The following is a 21,799-nucleotide window of genomic DNA, read 5'->3' as shown; positions in this document are numbered from 1 at the left end:
CGCGAGACACACAACGCTTGGGCAGCAGCAACAGCAGAAGCAGAACAGCGCAAAGCAGCAGCAAGAACAACAACAGTACACATAGTTGCATACAATATCCATCTCTTTCTAATGGGTGTTTAGTTTATGGGTGTTTCGTTCATTAACAGAGCATTTATAGTAAAACGCATTGTGGAAAGTGATATACGATATCGGTACACATATATGAATTTATGTGTGTTGTTGTTTACATGCGCGTGTGTATGTGTGCACGAGTGTGTGGCACATTTTGTACAATAGAAATGAATAGGCCATAACCGGCTCCTCTTCTCATTCGTCTGATTCATTCACACCAATTACAACCAATCAACCGAATGAAAGAGACAGCATATGCACCGTAAATAATATTGCGTATATGAATACACATACCATTGTTGTAGTTGTTGTTGTTGTGCTGCTGTTTTTATGGCCAAATAAATGTCATGCATACTCATATACAAACACATATAAAATCATAGAAATGTACGATGATGGCGTTTGTCTACACATACACGTTTTTTTTATCGCATTTTCCTCTCGCAAAGGATTTTTTTTTAGTTCAATGGCAATTCTCAGTGTAGATTTTCAGTGAATACTTTTTTTTTAGATAAATGTGCCGACTAAAACAAATTAATTTGTCTTCGGTTGTGGAATATTTGTGTGTATAAATACGAACAAAAAAAAAATGAATGCGACGGTGGCCATTTATAATCGAAAAGGCAAACTAAATGTCATGATGTGATTAAGACGTCGCCATCAAAACATACACTGCATCCATATTTGATTACAACGCCATAACTCAAATGGTATGTGTCATCGATTTTTTTCTCTTTGTGTTCTTATTTTACACCGTTTTGAGAGAAAAAGAAATTTTATCGTGAAAAAATAAAATTATTCGTTTAATTATTTTTTTACCAAAACTATTCGATTTGTGATTGTTTTTATTTTTTATTTTTGAAGACGAAATTATCTTGTAAGAAATTTCTATGGATTACTATTGGATATAACACTGTCTGGAGTGAATTGGAAATGTTTAAATCGAGTGAATTTATCGAAGCTATATAAAATGATGATAATTAAAGTTCCAACTTAATGTTGAATATTTGTTTTATTAACCATTTACCTCATTTCTTTTTCAACTTCAAAAAGACCGATGATTTATTGAACAACCACTGATGTTTTATAACTCATTTAAAACAGATTCACAATCACGAAATAAAAATAACTCTTTTGCAATCATAAAAAACTAATAAAACTTTGTGAACAGAATGAAAAAAAAAAAAGAACACCGACTTGTGCTCCGAAATAGACATTGGAGCCGGCCTTAGTTGTATCACAAGTGTTGTATTTTTTCCCACAGAATGTAAACAAATCGTAAAATTAAATGTTTAATTCGAGTGTGTCGGACTGCAAGCAAGCCAGTCAGCCAGCCAGCCAACAAGCATACAATAGAGAGATAGAGGAGGCTGTTATACGCATGCGATTGCCATAGTAGTGCGATGTAGTAAATTATAGAAGTTTATTTGCTCGAACGAAAGATACGCTATGACGATATGAGCATTGTATATAAATGTTGTTTGAAAATCCAGGACAAAAGCAATTGCAATAAACGGAATGTGTTTTATATTGTCGATTACGATTCTCTTAACTTGGCCAAGAGATTCTCGGTTTTTATGGGCAAGCTTTAGCCAGGCAAATATTCACCTTTTACAGACGACAATGACGACCAGTTAATACTTGAGCCAATGATATCATCATCAAAACGATGCCATTTTAAGTTGTACCTTGGATTCGCACATAAAATTGTCAATTTGTTGGTTCTTGTATTTGTTTTTGGATTTTTCATTAGAGCAGAAAATGAGTTGAAATATTTTTGGTTGAACAAAAAATGAAAATACTCATTTTGATCTGTGTTTTTTTTTTGTGTGTGGATATAAGCAATTTTGCGCGCATGTATGTTGGTAAGAAATGAAAATAACACTGAAAAAAGGATGATGAATGAAAAAAAAAACCGTTTTATATATATAGCGAGTTGAATGAAATGCTATGCAGATTTATTGCTTGCAGTCCATTTATCTTCATATATTCTGTCTAGAACTTTTTTTTTCCTGCCTTGTCTATTTGTGCTTTTCGGTTCAATCGAATCATTTTGTTGTTGATGTTATTTTTTCGTTCGTTTACATCGCAATTTCGAAAAAGTGTGTGTTTTTTCCCTTTGCTTTCTGTCGCGTTGCATTGCTGTCAGCAAAAGTACGCACAACCGATTTATTTATGTATATTAATAAATTTATACATTTTAATTTAGTTTAAAATGTGCTCGCGATAAAATAGGCCCATAAATCGAGCAAAGAGCCGCTAGCCGAGAGAGTACATGCATGTGTCGAGTGTGACATCGCCGTTGCGCGCAGTAGCACTAGAAAATCACATTACATCGCAGCAAATACAAGAAAGGAAAAAAAAAACATATAAAAAAAGAATGCTTTTGGTATTGAGAACGCATTTTAGAACATACATTGTATGATTATAACGTACAAATGCTTATAAATAGCATGCTCAATTTATCACATAAAAATGCCATCGCTTAAACATATTTTTTTTGTTTGCTTGTTCGTTGCTGCTGTTTTAATTCATGTTTGTTGTGTTTTTTTCGACTTTGTTTTAATTTGTGAGCCGAGATGCGATGTATTATGGCTACATATCGATTTAATGTGTGTATGTAAAATGAGCCACACGCTAATTTTAGACCATGACCAAAATGAGCTGAATTGGTGAAGAGAGGCAGAGAAAGAGATAGATCACGCGAGTGATAGAGAAAAATAGAGGCAAACGAGTAAGCGAGCGAAAAAGAAGGAGTGTTGGTGATATTTCAAGGGGCGAAATCGCTATTCCAATGATGAATGAATCCTTTTATTGCTGCGATATGTCTCGTTACTGTTTTCTTTTGTACAAACTCATTGTAATTTCAAATTTCGACTTTTGGTGTGTGGCCAATTTTGATGTGTACAATTTCACATACATTTCGAAAATGCATCCAGTTGGAGCCAAGAATTTTTCTCAAACTTTTTATTCACTCCCCGCATTTTGCATTTCTTTGCCATTAAAATGCAATGTTTTTATATATATATGAATTTTTTCTGTTCTTTCGATAGACATTCATAAGATTTACAGTTAGCTTTTTAGCTGTCATGTGAACTGAAGCGTGGATTGTTATGTGTAGGAGATAATATGAATTATTTGTTGGTGTTTTTTTTGTCTCCATCTCTCCTCAAATGGAGCTGTGACGTCATTGTATTGAGCATTTGATTAAGAACCGATAAAATCATATAACAAGTAGCTTCCGAAAACAATTATGCCGCCTCTTTTCAACGAACATTGTGTTAATATGTTGTTTTATTATCGTAATTATAATATCTCTATTGAATGACGCAACAAACATTCCGTACAAATGCATTTTATGTTGCTGAACTGAACCATAAAACAAACAATTTTACATAGTGTGCATAGCATAGATACATGAATGAGAAAAAATTGCATGGATTGTGATTTTTGCGCGTTTATTCGGAAGTCTAGACTTGTACGTTAGAGAGTGAGTAGGGAAAAAAGTCATGAAAACAACTCTCCAGCGTCTTGATTATTGACTTGGCAACTGTTCATCAAACCATTTTAATCTTAAATTCACATTAAAATCAGAACAAATTTGGTTTTTGTTTACGTTTTAAGTTGAGAAATTTAAATCGTAAAAGAGTCACATCGTAATCAAAATGAATATAAAGAAATTGAGCAGATTTATTGCCACTCAAATTCATTTATGGATCTCCATTCGAAAAAGTTTCTCCATTCTCAAGCAGATGGAGCAATTTGTGAACGTAAAATATATTTTTTATTTACTATTGCCGTTTAAAACATCGATGAAAGACGACGGTATACAAGCGCAAAGAACACGACCAAGAAGACACACACCAACAGTTGAAGAAGAAAGGAGAACAAAACGAATGTAACTGATACATAAAACACCTTAAAATATATCACATGGACTATGCCCATTGCCGGTATACGTTCGTTCTCTTTCTGTATTCGGTTTGGTTCTCGTTTGTTTTGTATGTTCGACGAGTGAAGGTACGTGTGCGCGCGCGAGTGAGTGTCTGCTTACAAACGGGATATATACTATTTTTTTTTTTCGACAATCACAGGTAAAACTGTTGTTATATTCATTTCGGTGTCATAAAAATCGATATGGCCACATTTATTGGGACAAAATGAGATTTGCTCGCATAAGAAGCATTTATGCAGTGTTTATTTCGACTTAAATGGAAAAAAGTATCCATAGTAATCTAGTTGATGCGCTCATTAAATTAGCATTTTTATTTTAAATATTCATTTGTTCAAGTGTTCTCTCTTCTCTCTCTCCCTGTCGCTCGCTTGGTTCGTGCTTGTGAGAGTGTCCGTTTGAGTAAAGAATCTCAAATCCATACAACCTACATAGTGCGGTTGATTCGGGTAGCACTAACACGTGCAGGCGTGTATTATAAAAGCATCTTTTTATGAGGCCATTTACATGAAGTGCTGCCGAACGTTTTAGTGTTGTACGCATTCAATGCGCTCAATTGTTATTTCCATTCATAAAAACGGATTCAAAGCCAAAACCTAATGAATTCACTGTTTAAATCGTCGCATTTATTTACACATTTTATGGAATATATGAAATGTGTGTCAATTAATCGGATTTTGTGAACACTTTCGAAATGTGTGTTAATGCGCTGATGTCATACACACATTTTTTTGTTTGTTTGTGTGGATTTTATCCATTTTACACTGTGCTCACATTCATATAAGTTGGTGACGCTCTAGCTGTTTATAACGTGGACAATTTTTTTTTTCACTTTCAACGATTTTATTAACATTTCATAAAATTGTGTAATTGATGGTTGCACACACCAAATAATGTAACAGTGGAATTTCGGTGAAAGAAGTACTTAGCGAATGAAAAAAAAAAAGTGTCATGAGATGCCGTCGGAATGGCAGTGACAGCAATGATTTACAATGCCTTCTATGTAGGCTTTTTAAAGGTGTTCCTTGATTGTAATTTATCTTGAGAATATCAAAATGACCACAATACGTTGCACGCCACATAGCATTTAACATAGGATTTGTGATGAACAATGGTTCGCTGTTTAGATGCAACGCGTCACCAAAGATCTTATCGAACTAATGAAACGTAAAATGTCTCATTTTCACTCAATGCTATTCAAATGCTAATTTTGATTGCCATCCAGACTCTGACTCATTTTTTTTGCATACATTTTTTTTCCTGCTCTTATACGATTCGTTTGGGAGAAAAGGGTTTTTGACAGCAAACTTCCGTTTTACAAGTAGTTCATTAGTTATGACATTTGAATTTCAATAAAAATCAAGCTCGTTAAGTAATTTTGTAATCTTTTTTATGTATGACTTTTTTCCGAGTTGATTTTGCGATTGAAAAATGAATATGCTGAGAATAAAACTGTACTTTACACAAGGCTACCACACCCAAATAGAGCGAATTAAAATGTGCGTGAATGCAAAATACATCATGATATTGAAACGAACAAAAAAAAAAATCCAATATGACAAAACGTAGAAACGAAAAGAGGCAACAACAACAGCAATCACAACCTTTTGCACTTCGCGTTGTTGGGCTATAAATATGCCTCGATTCGAACAAATTCCATTGATTGAACGCAAAAGAAAATTTATGAGTTCTACCAAAAAGCTGACACATATAAAATTGTGTGTTGTCGATATTTTTTTTTTCGGTTTGTGTTCTGTTGTTCTTGTTTCGCCCGTCACTTGGGCCACAATTTTACAGCTTGGATACAAAATATATACACACACACATTCATCGTGGCGCGCACGCCAATTCAAAAGATACAATAAAAATAAATGCCACAGAGTGAGACAGAGACAAAAATCAATAAAGCTGTTTGATTTTCGTACTATATATCCACGAATATTTTTTTTTGCTGGCTCGAATTGTTAAGGTTCCTGTAATGTTTGTCGGTATGTGGCTGTGTGTAGCGTGCGATTATGGATGGTTTCATAATGTAAGTAACTATGCCAGTGTGCTTTTCAACAACAATGGCACACAGTCGAATTTATATATTTCACCATTTATCTATGTAGTCATACATCGATGTGGTATGAACATGCTCTGAAGATATTATTTGTTTGGCTAAACGCAATTTGTTCTTTCGACTACCAGTTAGAATGGCATGTTATCGGTTGGAACATACAGATGATTCGTCTCGTCGTGTCCCAATCGACTTTTCAAACGAGTTAACTAATGGTTCTTTTTTCTGCCGTCGATTTGGACAACACGATGAAATTCAATCCCAAATTGAACCGCACTATATGTGGGTTGATTGCTGCGTAATTTTTTTTTTCTCATTTGAAAAAGCACTTTTCCGGGGTGCACCGATGTGTCAACTAATTAAAAATTATGCTCATTCAACCAATGCTGGTTGCCACGATAGCAATTAAGAAACATGTTTCTCAATTCGGGTCAAATTTGTTCGCGGCGCAGTTTTTTTCGTGTTCAAAACTTATCGATTACGATACCATCGTTTCGATAGTGAGGGTGTGTGTGTATATCATGTCGAATTAATTCAATTTTCTTCGGGCCAAAATTTTGAAGCGTCAATTTTATGGCTGGCCCATATAAAATTAATGAAATTTACCATTAGTTTTGAGCTAAAGATATGAGACATTAAATTAGCAATGTAAATATTTAACGACACAATGCAAAAACATAATAAAAACACTTCAAACTGATTTATACGTTGGTTTGGACTTATCAAATTGGCTATAGAACGAGCAATTTACCAAACACAAAAGAGCCGAACCAAGAAAATTTATTCGTCTGCAAATCGCATTTAAGGATATTGCAAATGTAGACATTTTATATTCGTCGCTTTTTACTCTGCACTTGTTCGCCATTTAAATGGCCCATAGTAAATAATCAATTACCAATGAAATGAACGAAAACAGAGAAAAAAAATAAACATCGAATCAGTCTAACCACACTCTAATTTCTTTAATGGATTCGGCCATATTAACTATGTATCGGATTTGGAAATGCCATCGCTGGACTAATCGCACCATCTGAATCTGAATTATTGATTTCGAAATAAATGGCGCTATGTTCAAACAATTGATGAGTGAGCATTTGATGGAAATTAAGGTGTGATTAAATCCGATCTATATATACATTTTTTCTCCATAATTTCGAATAAAAGCACCGATGTGAGAAAAAAAACCAAAAATTCTCACTCTATATATCGATAACAACAAAGGAAACCATCTATGTATCGAGTCTATTTACCAAATATGTATATAAAAGAGTGCTATTGAATGTCATAGATAGAATCTAAGACGATAACCACCAAATGCGTTTCTTTTTTTATCTTTGAATAGAAAAAATTTCTAACATAAATTTAACGCTGAACATATCTTTGTGAATATTAACGATGTTGTAACAATTTTTCCACCGATTAATGCCGACGGAATGTGAACAAATCAAACTAACGAGCTAAACATGTATATAGACACACATTTCGAAGTATAAACCCGTTGTTATATACTTCCTTCAGCCTTCACCTTTCCGAAATAAAAGCCAGTTCTAAGCAGAACTTATTATATCGACGAAATGATGATCCATCAAATCTAATTACGAATTTAATAGCGTGTAATATGGTTTAGTTGCGTCGCGGTCATTTTAACTAAATTGCTCATTTCCTTCTCAAACTAAGCCGCATCAAAAATGTTGAAACTAGCTCTTTGCAAAAAAATATTAATCAAATTTCTTCTTTTTTTTTAATATTGGACATTTATTTCCATTAATGGCAAAAGACTAATCTGTGTGCAGCCGGATTTTAAAAAGTCTGAGATTTATGTTATTGGCTTTAATATCTGCATAAATGAATTGGAGAAAGTGTTAACGATGTCTCTTGTCATTTAATTTAATTCAATCATTCAATCAGATTTAAAGATAGAGATAAATGTCCATCTTTGGATTTGATAGACCATAAATTTGGTTTTTACCGTGTCATATCGCCCCCCACTAGCACACAAAAGATTCATAACATATCCTATGCATAATTATTATTTACACTTGATGCGCTCATTTCGATGCTTACAAATTGTTCAATTTCTTGTGAAATTATAATTGCTGCTCAAACTCATATTCATGCCACGAAGTTTTTCAGTTTGCGCGTAAATCTGTTTTACATATGTATATAACGCCTGGTGAGCTCATTCAACATACAAGCACACCATTCCAAAAAAAAACAGCCGCATATATTTGCGCTGTGCATGTTCTGCCATAAAATGCGGTGTCATACAATCCATTTTACACGGAGAATATAATTCAGACGATGGTGTTTTGATGCGGTTTTTGCGAACTTCAATTTGAATAACAGAACAAAAGAATTGGTGAAGACGAACGTTGATTTTATGGAATTCGCTTTTACTCCGATCATTCGGTCGTTTCAATCATTTCCAATATTCGATGGTTTTGTTTTAGAAGTAAAGTTTCACATTTTACTTCTTTATTAATAATATAATCATGTTTAATTCCTTCGACTATTCATTTTAATTTCAATGAATTAATTCATTAAATTAAACGATAAATTGATAATTAATGCAATGAACACTATTCAATATTGAAATGAAAAAGAAATGCACAGACATTCGAAATAACGACAAAATAAAGAAGCGATAAATATAAAACAAGTGTGAAATGCATGCAAAACTTTTAATCTAAATGGATGGAGCCGATTTATCTTAAACACGGCATAATATATGTAATCTCGTATAATTTGTACGTCCTGCGCCGTTGCGTTGATGCAAAGATTATACGTAAGTTAAGGCGGTTTAATTGAACAATTTCCTATGAATTGAAACGGGCTACAAATCGTCGTGCATACAATGTATGCTATAATTACTGCGGTTGCCTCAGCCATATATGTGTACGAACACTTTTAAGATGAATAAAATAAATAGCGCAACAGCATAAAAATGACGAAGGCGTTGAGTCAACACTTTCAGGCGATTAGATCAATTTTGTCCATATGCACATATCATACTTTAAAATAATTAGCTAAAATCCATTACCAAGGCGGGTTATAGTTATTATTAATTTATATTACGATACTAATTTATTGGGTGCGAAAAATCATATTTAAATTTATTAGCGGATTTTTTTTTCTCGTTTGTGTATGTTCTTTTTTGTTGTTGTTGTTGTTTTCCTTCTTTGCTCAACAGTGCAACATTGTGCATTCATGCTTATACAGTGTTCCCATAACAGTTAAACAGAGAATACAAATTAAATTTTTATACGATTTTAATGAATATGATGAGGCATTTCGTTGTTGTATTCGTACAAAATCAAATTGGATATGACGCCGTTTTGATTGTACAAAATTCAATTTACATGCAGATAATCGAAAACAGGGAAAAAAAACACAACACAAATTGTTGAAATGTTGATTATTCGTCGAAAGTATTGCATTGAATTATTCATGACATATAACTACATCAAATTTAGTAAGCGAAAATAAGAAACACAATGCACAGAAAAAAAAAGTTGAAACAAGGCACAAACAAAATTGAAATTGTTGTTGTTAAAAATGTGTTAGCGGTCAGCATTACCTTTCCAGATTTTGTTAAAGTACCCTTCTTCGTGTTCAACTCAAAAAAAAAAAAATAAATATTTTGTTTAACCAAATGAAACGGATAAAAAATTATTTGAAAATGATGGTTAGTGTTTTAGAAAAAAAGGTCAAACTCAAACGAAACGATTTTAAAATCAAATATAAAACAGAAGAAATGGCCCATTGATGCGATTTTTTACATTGGACTGGCCATCGAAAATCAAGTTTTTTTCGCTGCCAGCTCAATGACACACACACAATGAAATTTTGTGAATGAAACAAACGCTTGAGAAGAGAAAAATAGACAAAATGAAACTGAACGAATTCGTAACACAATCGAATTTTGAAACTTAAAAATTAACTTAAATGATAAACAAACTAATAAAGAAGAAAAAAACGAAAATATTGAAGAAGGTGACTTACCTATCCAATCTGGAAGTAATGACCCCGATAGCGTATCTGCGTATCTTTTACCTGAAACAAGACCAGAACAGAAACATTTAAAATTGGATTTTAGTTGAATGCGTATCATTTTTTTGTAATTTTACAAGAGTTTTTATGTCGCAAAAGCTTGGGCAATTGAGTGAATCGAACCGTTTAAATTGGATCTGCCGACCAGTCGGTAAAATTAACTTCACATTTGAACTGTGTAAGCTGTAATGGCATTCAGTGATTAATTCATGTTAATGAAAAATTAGCCGAAATCGTGAGATTTGCACACATTTTACGGGAAATATATGAGTGCTTGCAAGATAAGATAACCAAAGAAAAACGACGGTGCACGTGTAATGTTTGTAATTTAAACAAATTGCAAAAATTAAGTAATAAATTATTACATTAGCTTCGGCTTAAGAAGTGCATTTACCGGAGAGTAAAAGGCGCATGCAGTGCGCGCACACTCACACAGTTTTCGGAATCGAATTTGTATCACGTAAAAAACGGTGTGTAACCGTAGTAGCTCGGTGTATTTTCAATGTTAAGAATCGTCTGATTGTGTCATGGAAGAAGTAGCATGACGTTGTTCTTCCGTCTTTTCTTCGATATTTGTAGCTAGAATAGAGAAGCAACACACAGAGAAAAAAAATAATACACCTGTGCCATTCATTATTTTGCTTTATGTGTTTGTCGTTTTTATGCCTCGCACCAAAATATACGGTTTGCCGTATATTTGCGTCACGATGCGCGCATGTATTTACTCGCATCATTTAATATATGTGCACGTATTAACGAGAAAAAGAGATATTATTAATAAATACAGCAGAAATATTTCATATTAAAAGTGGGGAATTGTGTATGAGAGCACACGCCAAATGCGCTCCGCTCTCTCTCTCTCTAAGAAAATGAATTTTTCTATAAGCACACACACCCTACGCTCATATATACTATATTTGTCTTACATCGCCTGTATCTTCTTTTAATAAATAGAATTTGTTGAAAATATATCATTTAAACCAGGGTGGGAAGAGAGTCTTAGGGATGCTTTTATTTTAAGCACATATTTTGTTGTTATTAGAACGAGCAGAATTTCAGAAACAAATTAAATTCACACACACACACACTGTGTGTCTTCTTCGGGCGAAGTGAATTATGTACAAAATAAAAATAACGAGACACAATTCGTTAATTTATAAAATGGCCCATCCGAAAATTATTATGGCGTCAAAATCTGGTTTAAATCTTACATTGTGCTTTGTGCTTTCGATTGCCGAAAAATTCAAATATGCATAATTTAGGATTTATTTTCGCTGGTAAATCGTACCGAAAGGAATGAAAGTATTTATGCACTGCAATGGAAATGGAGAACGAGAGAGAGCCAGAGAGCAATTGTAAAAATACGATTGTTGAAAATGCAGACCGAGTTTGGGCATGTGGAGTGTAAAACTTTTGCAAGAAGATCAAGCGGACACACATACAGAGCAATAGCGGTTCCAACAAAACTAAATCGGAAAATATATGCAGCACCACACAGAAAATATTACGTTTTTCGAGTTTTTCTTCTCTTTCAGCAAACGTTTAATAAGTTCATAAGCCAGCAAAAGCACCACTCAGCAAAACTAAGCACAAATCGTGTCTCTCTCTCTCTCTCACACACACACACACTCTTGTCGTTGATTTTTTTCTTTTCGTCTCATTCTTTCTCTTTGCATTTTATTTATACAATTTTAACGTCGTTGTGATAGAATAAGCCATGGCTGCTTGGTCGAATTTTTATTCTTCTTCTGTTCAAACATGCGTTTTTGCACTGTCTATATTTTTTTTCGGGGAATTGAAACGAAGAACATTTGCCTCATGTTTATTCAAAATGTTCTATTTTCCTGGTGTAATTTCTCCATTTCGCTGACTCTCGCACCAACACCAGCAAGACGACGTGAGCACAAAAAAAGTGCACTTGATGTTGTATTTTACTCGTACCACCGTGCTACCGTACTTCACACGAAATAAATAAATGTGCGCACCACCGCCACCGATGCTTGTGTTTATTTTGTGTATAATTCCATTTTATGATGAAAAATTTAAATTAGACCGCTTACGCGTGTGAACGCTAAAGAAAATGGTTTTTGTTAGTTTTTTTTTTTCTATTTTGTTTGTGTCGGTGTTTGAGGTGCAGAGAGAAAGTGTTCTGCACAACTTCAACTTGATACCATGCAGAGGACTTAACACAACGAGACGATAAATTGACTTGGAGACATAGTAAATATTATGAAACATGAACGCATATTACACACAAAATGGAATTTATGTGTGCAAAATGTTGTCCGAAAAAAATAGAGTCTTGTGTCTCCACTGATAAAACCGGCTACTTCAATTGAACCAAAATGAAATGATGTGTGGCTCACTCTTTCTTTCTCTCTCTCTCTGTCGCTCTTGAATGTAATGAAGCTCATGTATGAATAATCGTTTTTGATTGTTATGATTTTTATCCTTCCACAAAATATAACAGCAGAAAGCACAAAAAAACAGATCCCCATAAATTGGCACGGTGTCCATGTGAATTTTGCACATACACACAAGACATTCTCCATACATTTAACTCGGTCGCTTCTCGCATTGCTCTCAAGCGAAAATATAAAACCCATTAATTCTGCATAAGCCTTTGTTAAAACGTACAAAATGTTAAATGGTTTAACTATTGTCGCTTCTGCTTTCATATATCAACACGATAATTCCACCACGAAACAAATAAATTCAACTGCTCGGGCAGCGGTATTTGTGTGTGTGAGTATTTAAATGCTTGCATACATGTGTGCATGATATGGATATATATGTCGATTTGCAAAGGAAATGAACGAAAAAAAAACAACGCATACATTTGGATTTTGCTTGAGGGAAAAAATGGAATTTGAATTTTTTTTCCGTTCTACCGTTTTATTCTCTCTTTCTCTTGTCATGAATTTATTAGGTGAATGAAGAAGTGTGGGTTAGATACTCTTGTTTCATCATGTATGAAATTAAGCATTAAATGGCATTGTTAGATGCGCATATGTTGTTTGAGAAAAACCGAAAAATTGACATTTTGTCTCGCTGCTGAGATGCCATTAAGCAAACAAATGATAAATTTGCGGTGTCTTATTGCATTTTACAAAATGAAATGTTATCCGAATTTAAATAATTTAAATGTTCTTAAAAGAAGAATAAAAAAAAATCTCAAAGATTGTTGTGAGACCGCATCAGCGGCAAACTTTAATTAGATAAAACCAAAAACTCGTTCAGAATCTTTTAGTGTCTCTTGCCAACCCCAACCACTTCGATGTCAGCGTTCATTTGCAATAATTCTTCATAAGAAATATAAGAGAGAGATAAGAATGTCTAATGAAGCATTTTTAATGTGGAAAACATGTAGATTTGCATCCGAAACTCGTATTCTTGTCGCACATTCAAGAAATTTTCTTTTATAAATGTGTACATTGTGCCGTGTATGTATTTTTCATGTGAGAGGCACGTTATTAGACAAGTATTGCATTTCGAACTTTTCAAACGCGCGCGCGCATTTATATGTATATACATTTTCTTCTTATCACATTCGATATATGGTCCCATTCGAACAGAGTGTGGAATGTGTGTGTGTGTGTGTGCTTTTCGGCGTTGCGAGACCATAAATAAAATTGCAACATCCCTTGTTGAAATATATTGTTGCGCATAAACAAAACAACACCCCTTAGTGTTTAATATACACAATACAACCGCATATATCAGAATAATATGTTTTATTCGTTGGTTCAATTTAGTTCGTATGTTTATTTGCAATTTGTGCGATGCGAAGCGAAAAAGGCACATCAGAACGTGTATGTTTGTGTACATGCTCGAGGAAGAGAAGAAGAGCATCGGAGTTCGTGTGCTCCATTTAAAATCTTCTTTTCGCCGTTCACATATTTGCATGTACACACCATCCGCAAAACTATTGCAACAACTATAGATTGGTATTTGGGGTCGAAACCAAAATGTTTTACATTTTCTTCATATTATAATATCGAATCGAGGCGATATCTTTTAGCATTTCGAAAAAGCTCATATCAGCAGCCATAACGAATGAACGCACCAACCAACAACCAATTCACATATCATAACAAAAAATTATCGAAATACACGAAAAATGGTTGATTCCATAAAAACCGATCGCTTGAGATATAGTGCAAGGCTGCGATTGCCTTTTTCCTACCGAATCTATATTTATGAGTCAATTTTTTGTTGTTTCGTTTGTATTATTATTGTTCGAGAAACATTTTCCCCTGGTTTCTGTAGTCACATTTGTTTTGCACTGGCCCCGTGTTATTTATTTGTTTGTACATTCACGCTTAAATATATATTTATGCGGTGAATTAACATTTTTTTCGTTAAAAAAAAAACACATGCACGCTCAAATGTGCCGAATTCTATTGGGAATCTGTCGATAAATATACAGAGGCAATCGATTTGTTCAGCCTTGAATGTCGAATTTTTCGTCGGAAAGCGAAAAGAAACAGTGTAATGCACCTATTTGTTGGTTAGATTTAATGCAACCCAAAATGATAATGAACTTTTGACCATGGCGAGACATAAAAAGGCGTCTTTTCCCCATAAAAACCGAGTGATTCAACAAAAATGAGCAGTACTTAATGGGAGGGAAAACAATGATTTTCATCCAACGACAAAAAAAAAACGAAACAAAACAAAAACACAAGTGCATCATGATACAATTTATGTGGTATCTTCTGTTTTATATCCAAGCGCCGTTTTTTTTCTTCAAAACACATGAAACACCAACAACAATAACAACAGAAGAGTAGAGAAAAAATATAAAAACAACAGTTAAAAGAGTCATTCAAGAATTGTGCGGTTGGTCGACTGTATTTAAATATAAATAAATTTTTGCTTGTTTCAATTCAATAAATTAAGTGAATCTCGGTCTCGTCGACTCAAAAATGCATTGTCTAGGAGTGCAGTAGTGAATAATATGGCTGTATTCGAAAAAAGAAGAAGAAGAAAAAAATACAAAATAATGATGTTCACATCGTCGTTTGCATCAATCCCATTCAAATAGAGACAACAAATCCGTGAACGCGAATTCTTTGCAGAGAATATTGAAAACAAGATAACATTTTATACATCGTTTTACACCAAGCACGTCTTATTCCATTTCGTTTTCTTTGTGTTTTTTGTGCTCAATGCTTTATATAATTTTTTTTATCTTCGATCCTCATTTTTGTTATTCTCTCTCGGTGTGTCCATTTTGGTCGAAATTGGATATAAAATATAGCCTTTTATATTCGATCACCGAATTTTGTTTCAAGGCAGCGAAAGAAACAATGATTCGACGACTTTTAAAGTCAAATTGCTCGAAAAAAATCAGAGGAATTTCGGTGTGTGGCTGAATAACGGTTAGAAACTTGAAAAAAAAATACCAGATGAATACTAGGATAAGTCACGGACCGGCATGGAAAAACCAAAGGAATGCAATAGATTTTTTTCATTGTTTCTAAAGTAAATTATAGACCAGTAAAATTGGTAAATTGCCCGACGTGGTTAAAAAACAATTTTAGCAAATACTGTAATAAGTTTGGTCGAAACCAATCGATTCTTCATTAAAAGCAGAGTTTGATCGAAACCAATCATGATCAAAGATGAACACAAAAAAAAATTATTGATTTAAATGAAGTTTAAACAACAAACATCGTAGAAAAACGATACGCACATGTGTCCACACAAAATGAAGATGCGCTTTTCTTTGATGTTATCGGCTTTTATTCGACATTTCAAATGCAAAGCAATCAATTTTCTGATGATAATTTTACCGTGTACAGTTCACCAAAATACACGTGCGTGTAAAACTATAAGAAAACAATTTATGTCTTGAGTTAAACAGACGGACTCTTTAAATGGATTCAGTCTCAATTTCATTAAATGTTTATTGGATGTTATTTTTGAAATCGGGTATTATAGATGCTCAAATGGCCACTTAAAATTGAACTGAAACCATCATTATATCAACTACATTGTGTGGTGGTGCTGCTGCACATCACACAGCGTCGAGCATGTGTAAAACAAGCCGGTATCGATTTGGGATGATTGAGAACAAGAAACGAATACTTTGGTGCAAAACCACAAACACGTAGGCAGAATATGTGTCTACGATTACGAAGAACCAAACCGATAAAAAAACAAAGAATGCCTTCAACGGCCTATTACATATTTTAACACACAACCGGGGCAAAGAATCAACTTGAAATTGTGATTAAATAGTCGTCTGTGTCGATTCGATGTGATTTTAACAAGTTAATTTTATGCTCAGACGAAATGCAGAAAAAAGCAGCAACAATATTCAATGCGAAAAGTTCTTAGTTCTTTTAGCTGACAAACTGTGTGTTGGTTGAGGGTAATCCGATAAAATGAGAGAAATGAAGAGAGGAGGGAAAGAACGCGAGCACGAGCATGCATACATTTAATGGAATTACAATGCATTGAGAATTTATTAAGTAAATTGTAGATCATATACACCGCACGCCATTACAACGATGCGGCCATTATACAACACACTGCTTTGATTCTTATAAGACGAAGACCAAACGAACGAGAAGGAAAAGTAAAAAGTAAATGGCAGCATGCAAGGTAAAGTGAAACAAATTGAAAAACGTTTTACTAGCTGTTGATGATTGTGTACAAGTATTGGGAATTTGATTAAAATGAACGAAAACAGAGCGAGAGAGAGAGAAAAAAAAGTAACGTGCACATCGTCACTTCACATCACGTCTTTACTCTAGACCGAATTATTTGCACGTATTTCACTGGCAATGAGTTGCACCGGGGGGAAAAAGAAAGAGTAAATGAGTCACGCAAAGAATTGCGCACAATACACACGAATGTGCAATTAGTAAAATGCGGGTAATACAAATTCAATGTAATCGAATCTTCTTGTCGGAACGGTGCATTACGGTAATATGTATAAATTCGGGTTTGGCGATTTTTTTTCACTCACAATAGTGAACAAAATAAATTTAAAATTTATGAATTCGAATTTAGCGCATTTTTGCATACATGCATTTATATTGCAGCTCTAAGCCCGTTTAAATGTGAACTAATTCGCATTGCATGAAATTATTTGTTGAAACGCACAAAACGCATAATTTACCAATTATCAAGCAATATCCATACATTTGTCAATGGCGGGCTATAAATTTTGTGACTTGTTCGGCTACTGTCGGAAATCAAGTCAATTTTGCAATTTCAGCCGTGCTTTGATTATCTAGCGCCAGTGCGAGAGCAACAACGAAAAAAAAAATTAGCTGAATCAACGCGTTACTCCTTTTTCAGATGAAAAACATCATTTGTCAGCAATTTTCGATCACATTCTCCCGCTCACTCTTCATTACGGTTAAGGACATGTTGCGTCATTGGTTAAATGTGTGACATTCTTTGTTTGCGTATGTACCAATGAAAAAAAAAACAGTGTTTTTATTCGAAATAACATATTGGATGCTGCATACACGAACCACCTAATTTACTATTTCCTGGAATCATATATATTGAGTGTTGCACATATACACGCACAACCGTCGCACCTCTTGCTCTTCTCTTTGCACTTGCACATATTGTTGAGTGCAAGTGCCACACACTCACCGAATTCACCCATAGAGAGAGAGAGTGAGCACATAGTTCAGTTTTGTATCGTAGCCCATATAATTTATTTTCAACCCAATGCCGTTTTCCTATTAAATTTTCGGCTTGAATCGAAATACATATTTTATTACATTTGGTGGAAAACGAGAGATAATCCAATATGCGGTGCACATATCTTTCACTCGCATGTGCGTTATTTTATTCAATTCGGAATGATAAATATGCGATGGCAGAATGTGCTTGCTCATTCGCTTTTCTCTCTCTCTCTCTGATCGGGACATATGTAAACGGTGGCCACGGCACAAAGTATGGTAACACAAGAGTAAGAACGAGATGGAGAGAGAGTTGAGTTCGGATGCAGTGTATGCTATTCTTGAGTTATGTGCTTGTGTAATTAAGTTACATGTTTACTGAATGTGTGCGCTTGAAACTGTGAGAAATCGAACGAGAGAGAGAGAGCGAGCAAGGCATGCCGCATTGTAGCATACCAAAGCAAAGCATCGATAATATTTTATCTCATAATAAACTCCCAATTATGTATCAATAGAAAGCGAAGAGCCACTGCTGTTGGGATTTCAATGCTCTGATACTGTTTAATAACAAACAACAACACAATGGAGATGAGAGAAAATTACAATTGGCACAAGAGCCCATGCAACCAGCTACAATAGATAGATGCTGCGACACAATCATCTCCACTTAAAACCGATACCCCAATAACCATTTCGGCTGGCTCACACACTTTGCCCATTCATATTTTCGGCGGTTTGCATGTCGAAGAAAGAGAACGAACATGAGTTAGAGAATGCAAATGAAAATCACCAAAAACCTTGACATTTTTCGTCGGCTTTTGGTGTTATCGTCTCGGTATTCGAGTGCGAATTAGGGCCAAACTGTGGAAATCACAACGCACACCATAATTTTTATACGCAATTTTTTTTTTGTTGCTGTCATTTATTTGGCGATACAACAACATGCTCTTGTTTTAACTTTATAACGGTATCACCATAAATATATGCAGGCCTGACAATGTGTACGGTGCCCATTGTAGCGCACCGGTGAGAAAGTACATCGCTTTTATTCACCAAAAATGAATATGACATCCGCATTTGGTTCAAGCCACTCAAAGCACACAATTCTTTTTGCGCTTCTTTTTGTTGCAATCTCAGCCTTTATTTTGCTGCAGTAATACAATGGATGCAAATCTCCGATCCAAAGTTAGCAAACACATGCACACAAAACTGTAATAGAAGACGAAAAAAAAAATACGGTCGAACTGCAAGTTTTTGAAGAAATTCCGAGTGCAACCGAGGCTGGCTCATTCAACTGGAAATTTCAATGCAATCACAATTTAATGCTACATAAAATATTACATCATGTTTTTGTCGCATACTTTCACTTAAAGTCACCATCCCTTTTCATCTGCATACCGCATTACCACTCCATGTGTGTGTGCATGTGCGCGTCTGGAGCTGCCATCTCCGGCACTGTGAATTAGAGAAGAATAGAGAAAAATCCACTCTCGATGTCGCTAGAGCGTTGAAAATGTCTTTTCGATTTGTTTGGTTTGGGCTGATTAGAAGCCGAAATTTCCTATATGCGGCATGAGGTGGTAAAACCGAATAATGTCCCTTGTTAATAAGTGCATTTCGATTGCATTAGCATTGCACCATTTGATTCAATGGATTCAAACAAAAGCGAACTGTGCTTTTTGTGGCTTTTCGGACATCGGCAAATGTTTCTAATGTACAAGATTTTGAAAGTTGTAATTGAATCGGACCGACTTTAAAACATCACCATTCACATTTGGTCTCTTTCTCACTCTCGGTTCGGATTCTGCATTGGTCGAGACTGTTACAAGATATCCGCTTGACTCGGAACGAGAGAGACAATAATAAAAAAACAAACATATAGAATCGATTCACAATTACGACCGATTCAAATGCACAGAAACAAATATTGCAATTTATGGGGGTTAGCAAATCCAATAAACAAGTAATTTATGCAATTGTTTGTTTGTTTTTAAACGTTATCTACTGTCTAAAGGGAAAAAACCATACAGCACACGCTCGACCGTTTGATTACGAAAAAAAGAGAGAGCACTGAAATCAAAACAGAGCGATGGCGTGTGATTCGTTGATTTAAAGGATTCGAATCTGTTTTTAAAATTGTTCAAGTGTGTGCTGTACGTGAATTTATTCATGCGCGGTGGTTTGTCTTTGCACTGTGCCAAATCCGATTGGACGATGAGTTTGTGAAACACACAGTTTATTGCCGCAAAAGTGAAAATAATTGTTGTTTGGTTTCCGTTTTTTTTCTGCTTCAGCCGCTCACTCCAATCTCACACTCTCATTCCAAATTCTAAGTTTACATTGGGCAATTGAGTACGACGGACAGAGTTTGAGTGAATGGAAGTGAGTGAGAAAAATACAATGTGCGATCGAAATGTTTTATATTCGAATGAAAGAGCAATGAACGAAATCATAAAAAAATCGAATGCGGGTAAATAGTAGTGAAGCGAATAACGAATGGCATCACATATATATCGAAAAGTCGATTTAAAAAAATATGCTGAACAACTCACAACACACCAAAATAATGTGAGTTTGAGTACCGAACAAAATAGATAATAGGTTGAACGAGCGAATGGCAATATTCGACTGCAATGTGGAATTTTGTGCAGTGTCCTTTGGGCAAATACCAATAAACAACATATACACAAAAACACACGCATGCACATAGTATATATTTTCTCATACTCATTCTCTCTCTGTTTGGCTCTAGAATAAGTCCGAGTGCATAAATTTATCTATTTGTCAGAATGGTATCGGAGTATGTGTTTTTTTTGCTCGGTCTTGCATATAAATACTCTCCCTCCGTTGGTGTCTGTGTGAATTTCTAGTTTTTTTTTGCAACTTTCCTATCTCTTTTACTCATTTAAATAGACTGTTTGTGCAATTTGGTATGCATTTCTGTCTCTGGTTTCGTGTTTTTTTTTCGGTTGCAACATGTTCTTGTTAGACACAATATCGCCGAATCGTTGTTATTGTATTGTTATATTGCTTGCTGCTATTTTGTCATTTCGTATGTTATTCCTTTTTTTTCACTCCACTCCGTCTCTTTCGCTCACTATGTGTGTTGGTTGCTCTCTTTCTCTTTTTAGCATCTGTTCAATAAAAGTTGTGTGGCACACAGCGTTTTGGCTTTGGTGTGTGTCTCCAACTCTGCATGCATATATAGAACCAATGCATAAATATAGCGAGGTCTTAGTATTTTAGCTAAAGTTATTTATTGTTTGGGACAAGTGAACAGCAACCATACAACAACTTACAGATCCAATAAATATTGGTAAACATTTTGCGCATGCATATATCGATATACATTCGGCTATATACAAGACTATGTTGCGAAAGATCTAATGCTATATATTAGTGGAAACAACAACAAAATCATCATGTGTGCATGTGCACAAACACATTGTCATCATATTAAAATAGTTGAGAATTGAGGCATCCCGGGCATTTAGACAAATTTCCATGTGTTTGCATTCGTCTCTCGCCATCTCAAGTTTTCTCTTTGCGAGCAAAAAGCGCACATTGTCTCACTCTTTGATATTTTAGATGCGAGAGAAGAAAGTAGGAGTGTGGTGGCGGTTGAACCATTTGATTTGTTGAAATACATTTGTAAATAATTCGCCTTCGATCTCAATATGGTTCGTGTTGCATGCAATGCTCTCTGTCTCGATGTCACCAAAGTTATTTGGATTTTTTTTGTCATTTGGCGTCTTTAAACACTGTATGACTGGAATTTACTGACTAGAAGTCAACAAAGCGAAATGTAATAAACTCTTGTTTATGTATTTTTATTGATATATTAGCACCAATCCATTTAACTGACTTCATTGTAACTGATGGACATTGGAATGTATTCAGCTTTGTGAACGGAGCGGGAGCGTGCGTGTACACAAGCGAACAGTGAATGTGTACAATATTTTGCAACAAACA

The 21,799-nt window shown here is 34.7% G+C and overlaps 1 protein-coding gene across 2 annotated transcripts in view; it reads right to left on the bottom strand.

Annotated features, from left to right (window-relative positions):
• Nucleotides 1-21,799, bottom strand: part of LOC116337947 (homeotic protein ultrabithorax) — a 100,657-nt gene that overhangs the window by 52,860 nt on the left and 25,998 nt on the right. The window contains exon 2 of one of the 2 annotated variants that reach the window (XM_031762927.1): nt 10,128-10,178. The exons of the other annotated variant lie outside the window; for it this stretch is intronic. Within the exon in view, the coding sequence (XP_031618787.1) occupies nt 10,128-10,178 (51 nt within the window). The remainder of the gene's footprint in view (nt 1-10,127; nt 10,179-21,799) is intronic. 2 annotated transcript variants of the gene reach the window in all.

The sequence above is a fragment of the Contarinia nasturtii genome, unplaced genomic scaffold (genome assembly GCF_009176525.2).
Source record: "Contarinia nasturtii isolate CC-2019 unplaced genomic scaffold, AAFC_CNas_1.1 Cnas_scaffold_350, whole genome shotgun sequence".
Lineage (NCBI taxonomy): Eukaryota > Metazoa > Arthropoda > Insecta > Diptera > Cecidomyiidae > Contarinia > Contarinia nasturtii.
The sequence above is the reverse complement of the archived record's forward strand: the minus strand, read 5'-3'. Positions and strand labels throughout refer to the sequence as shown.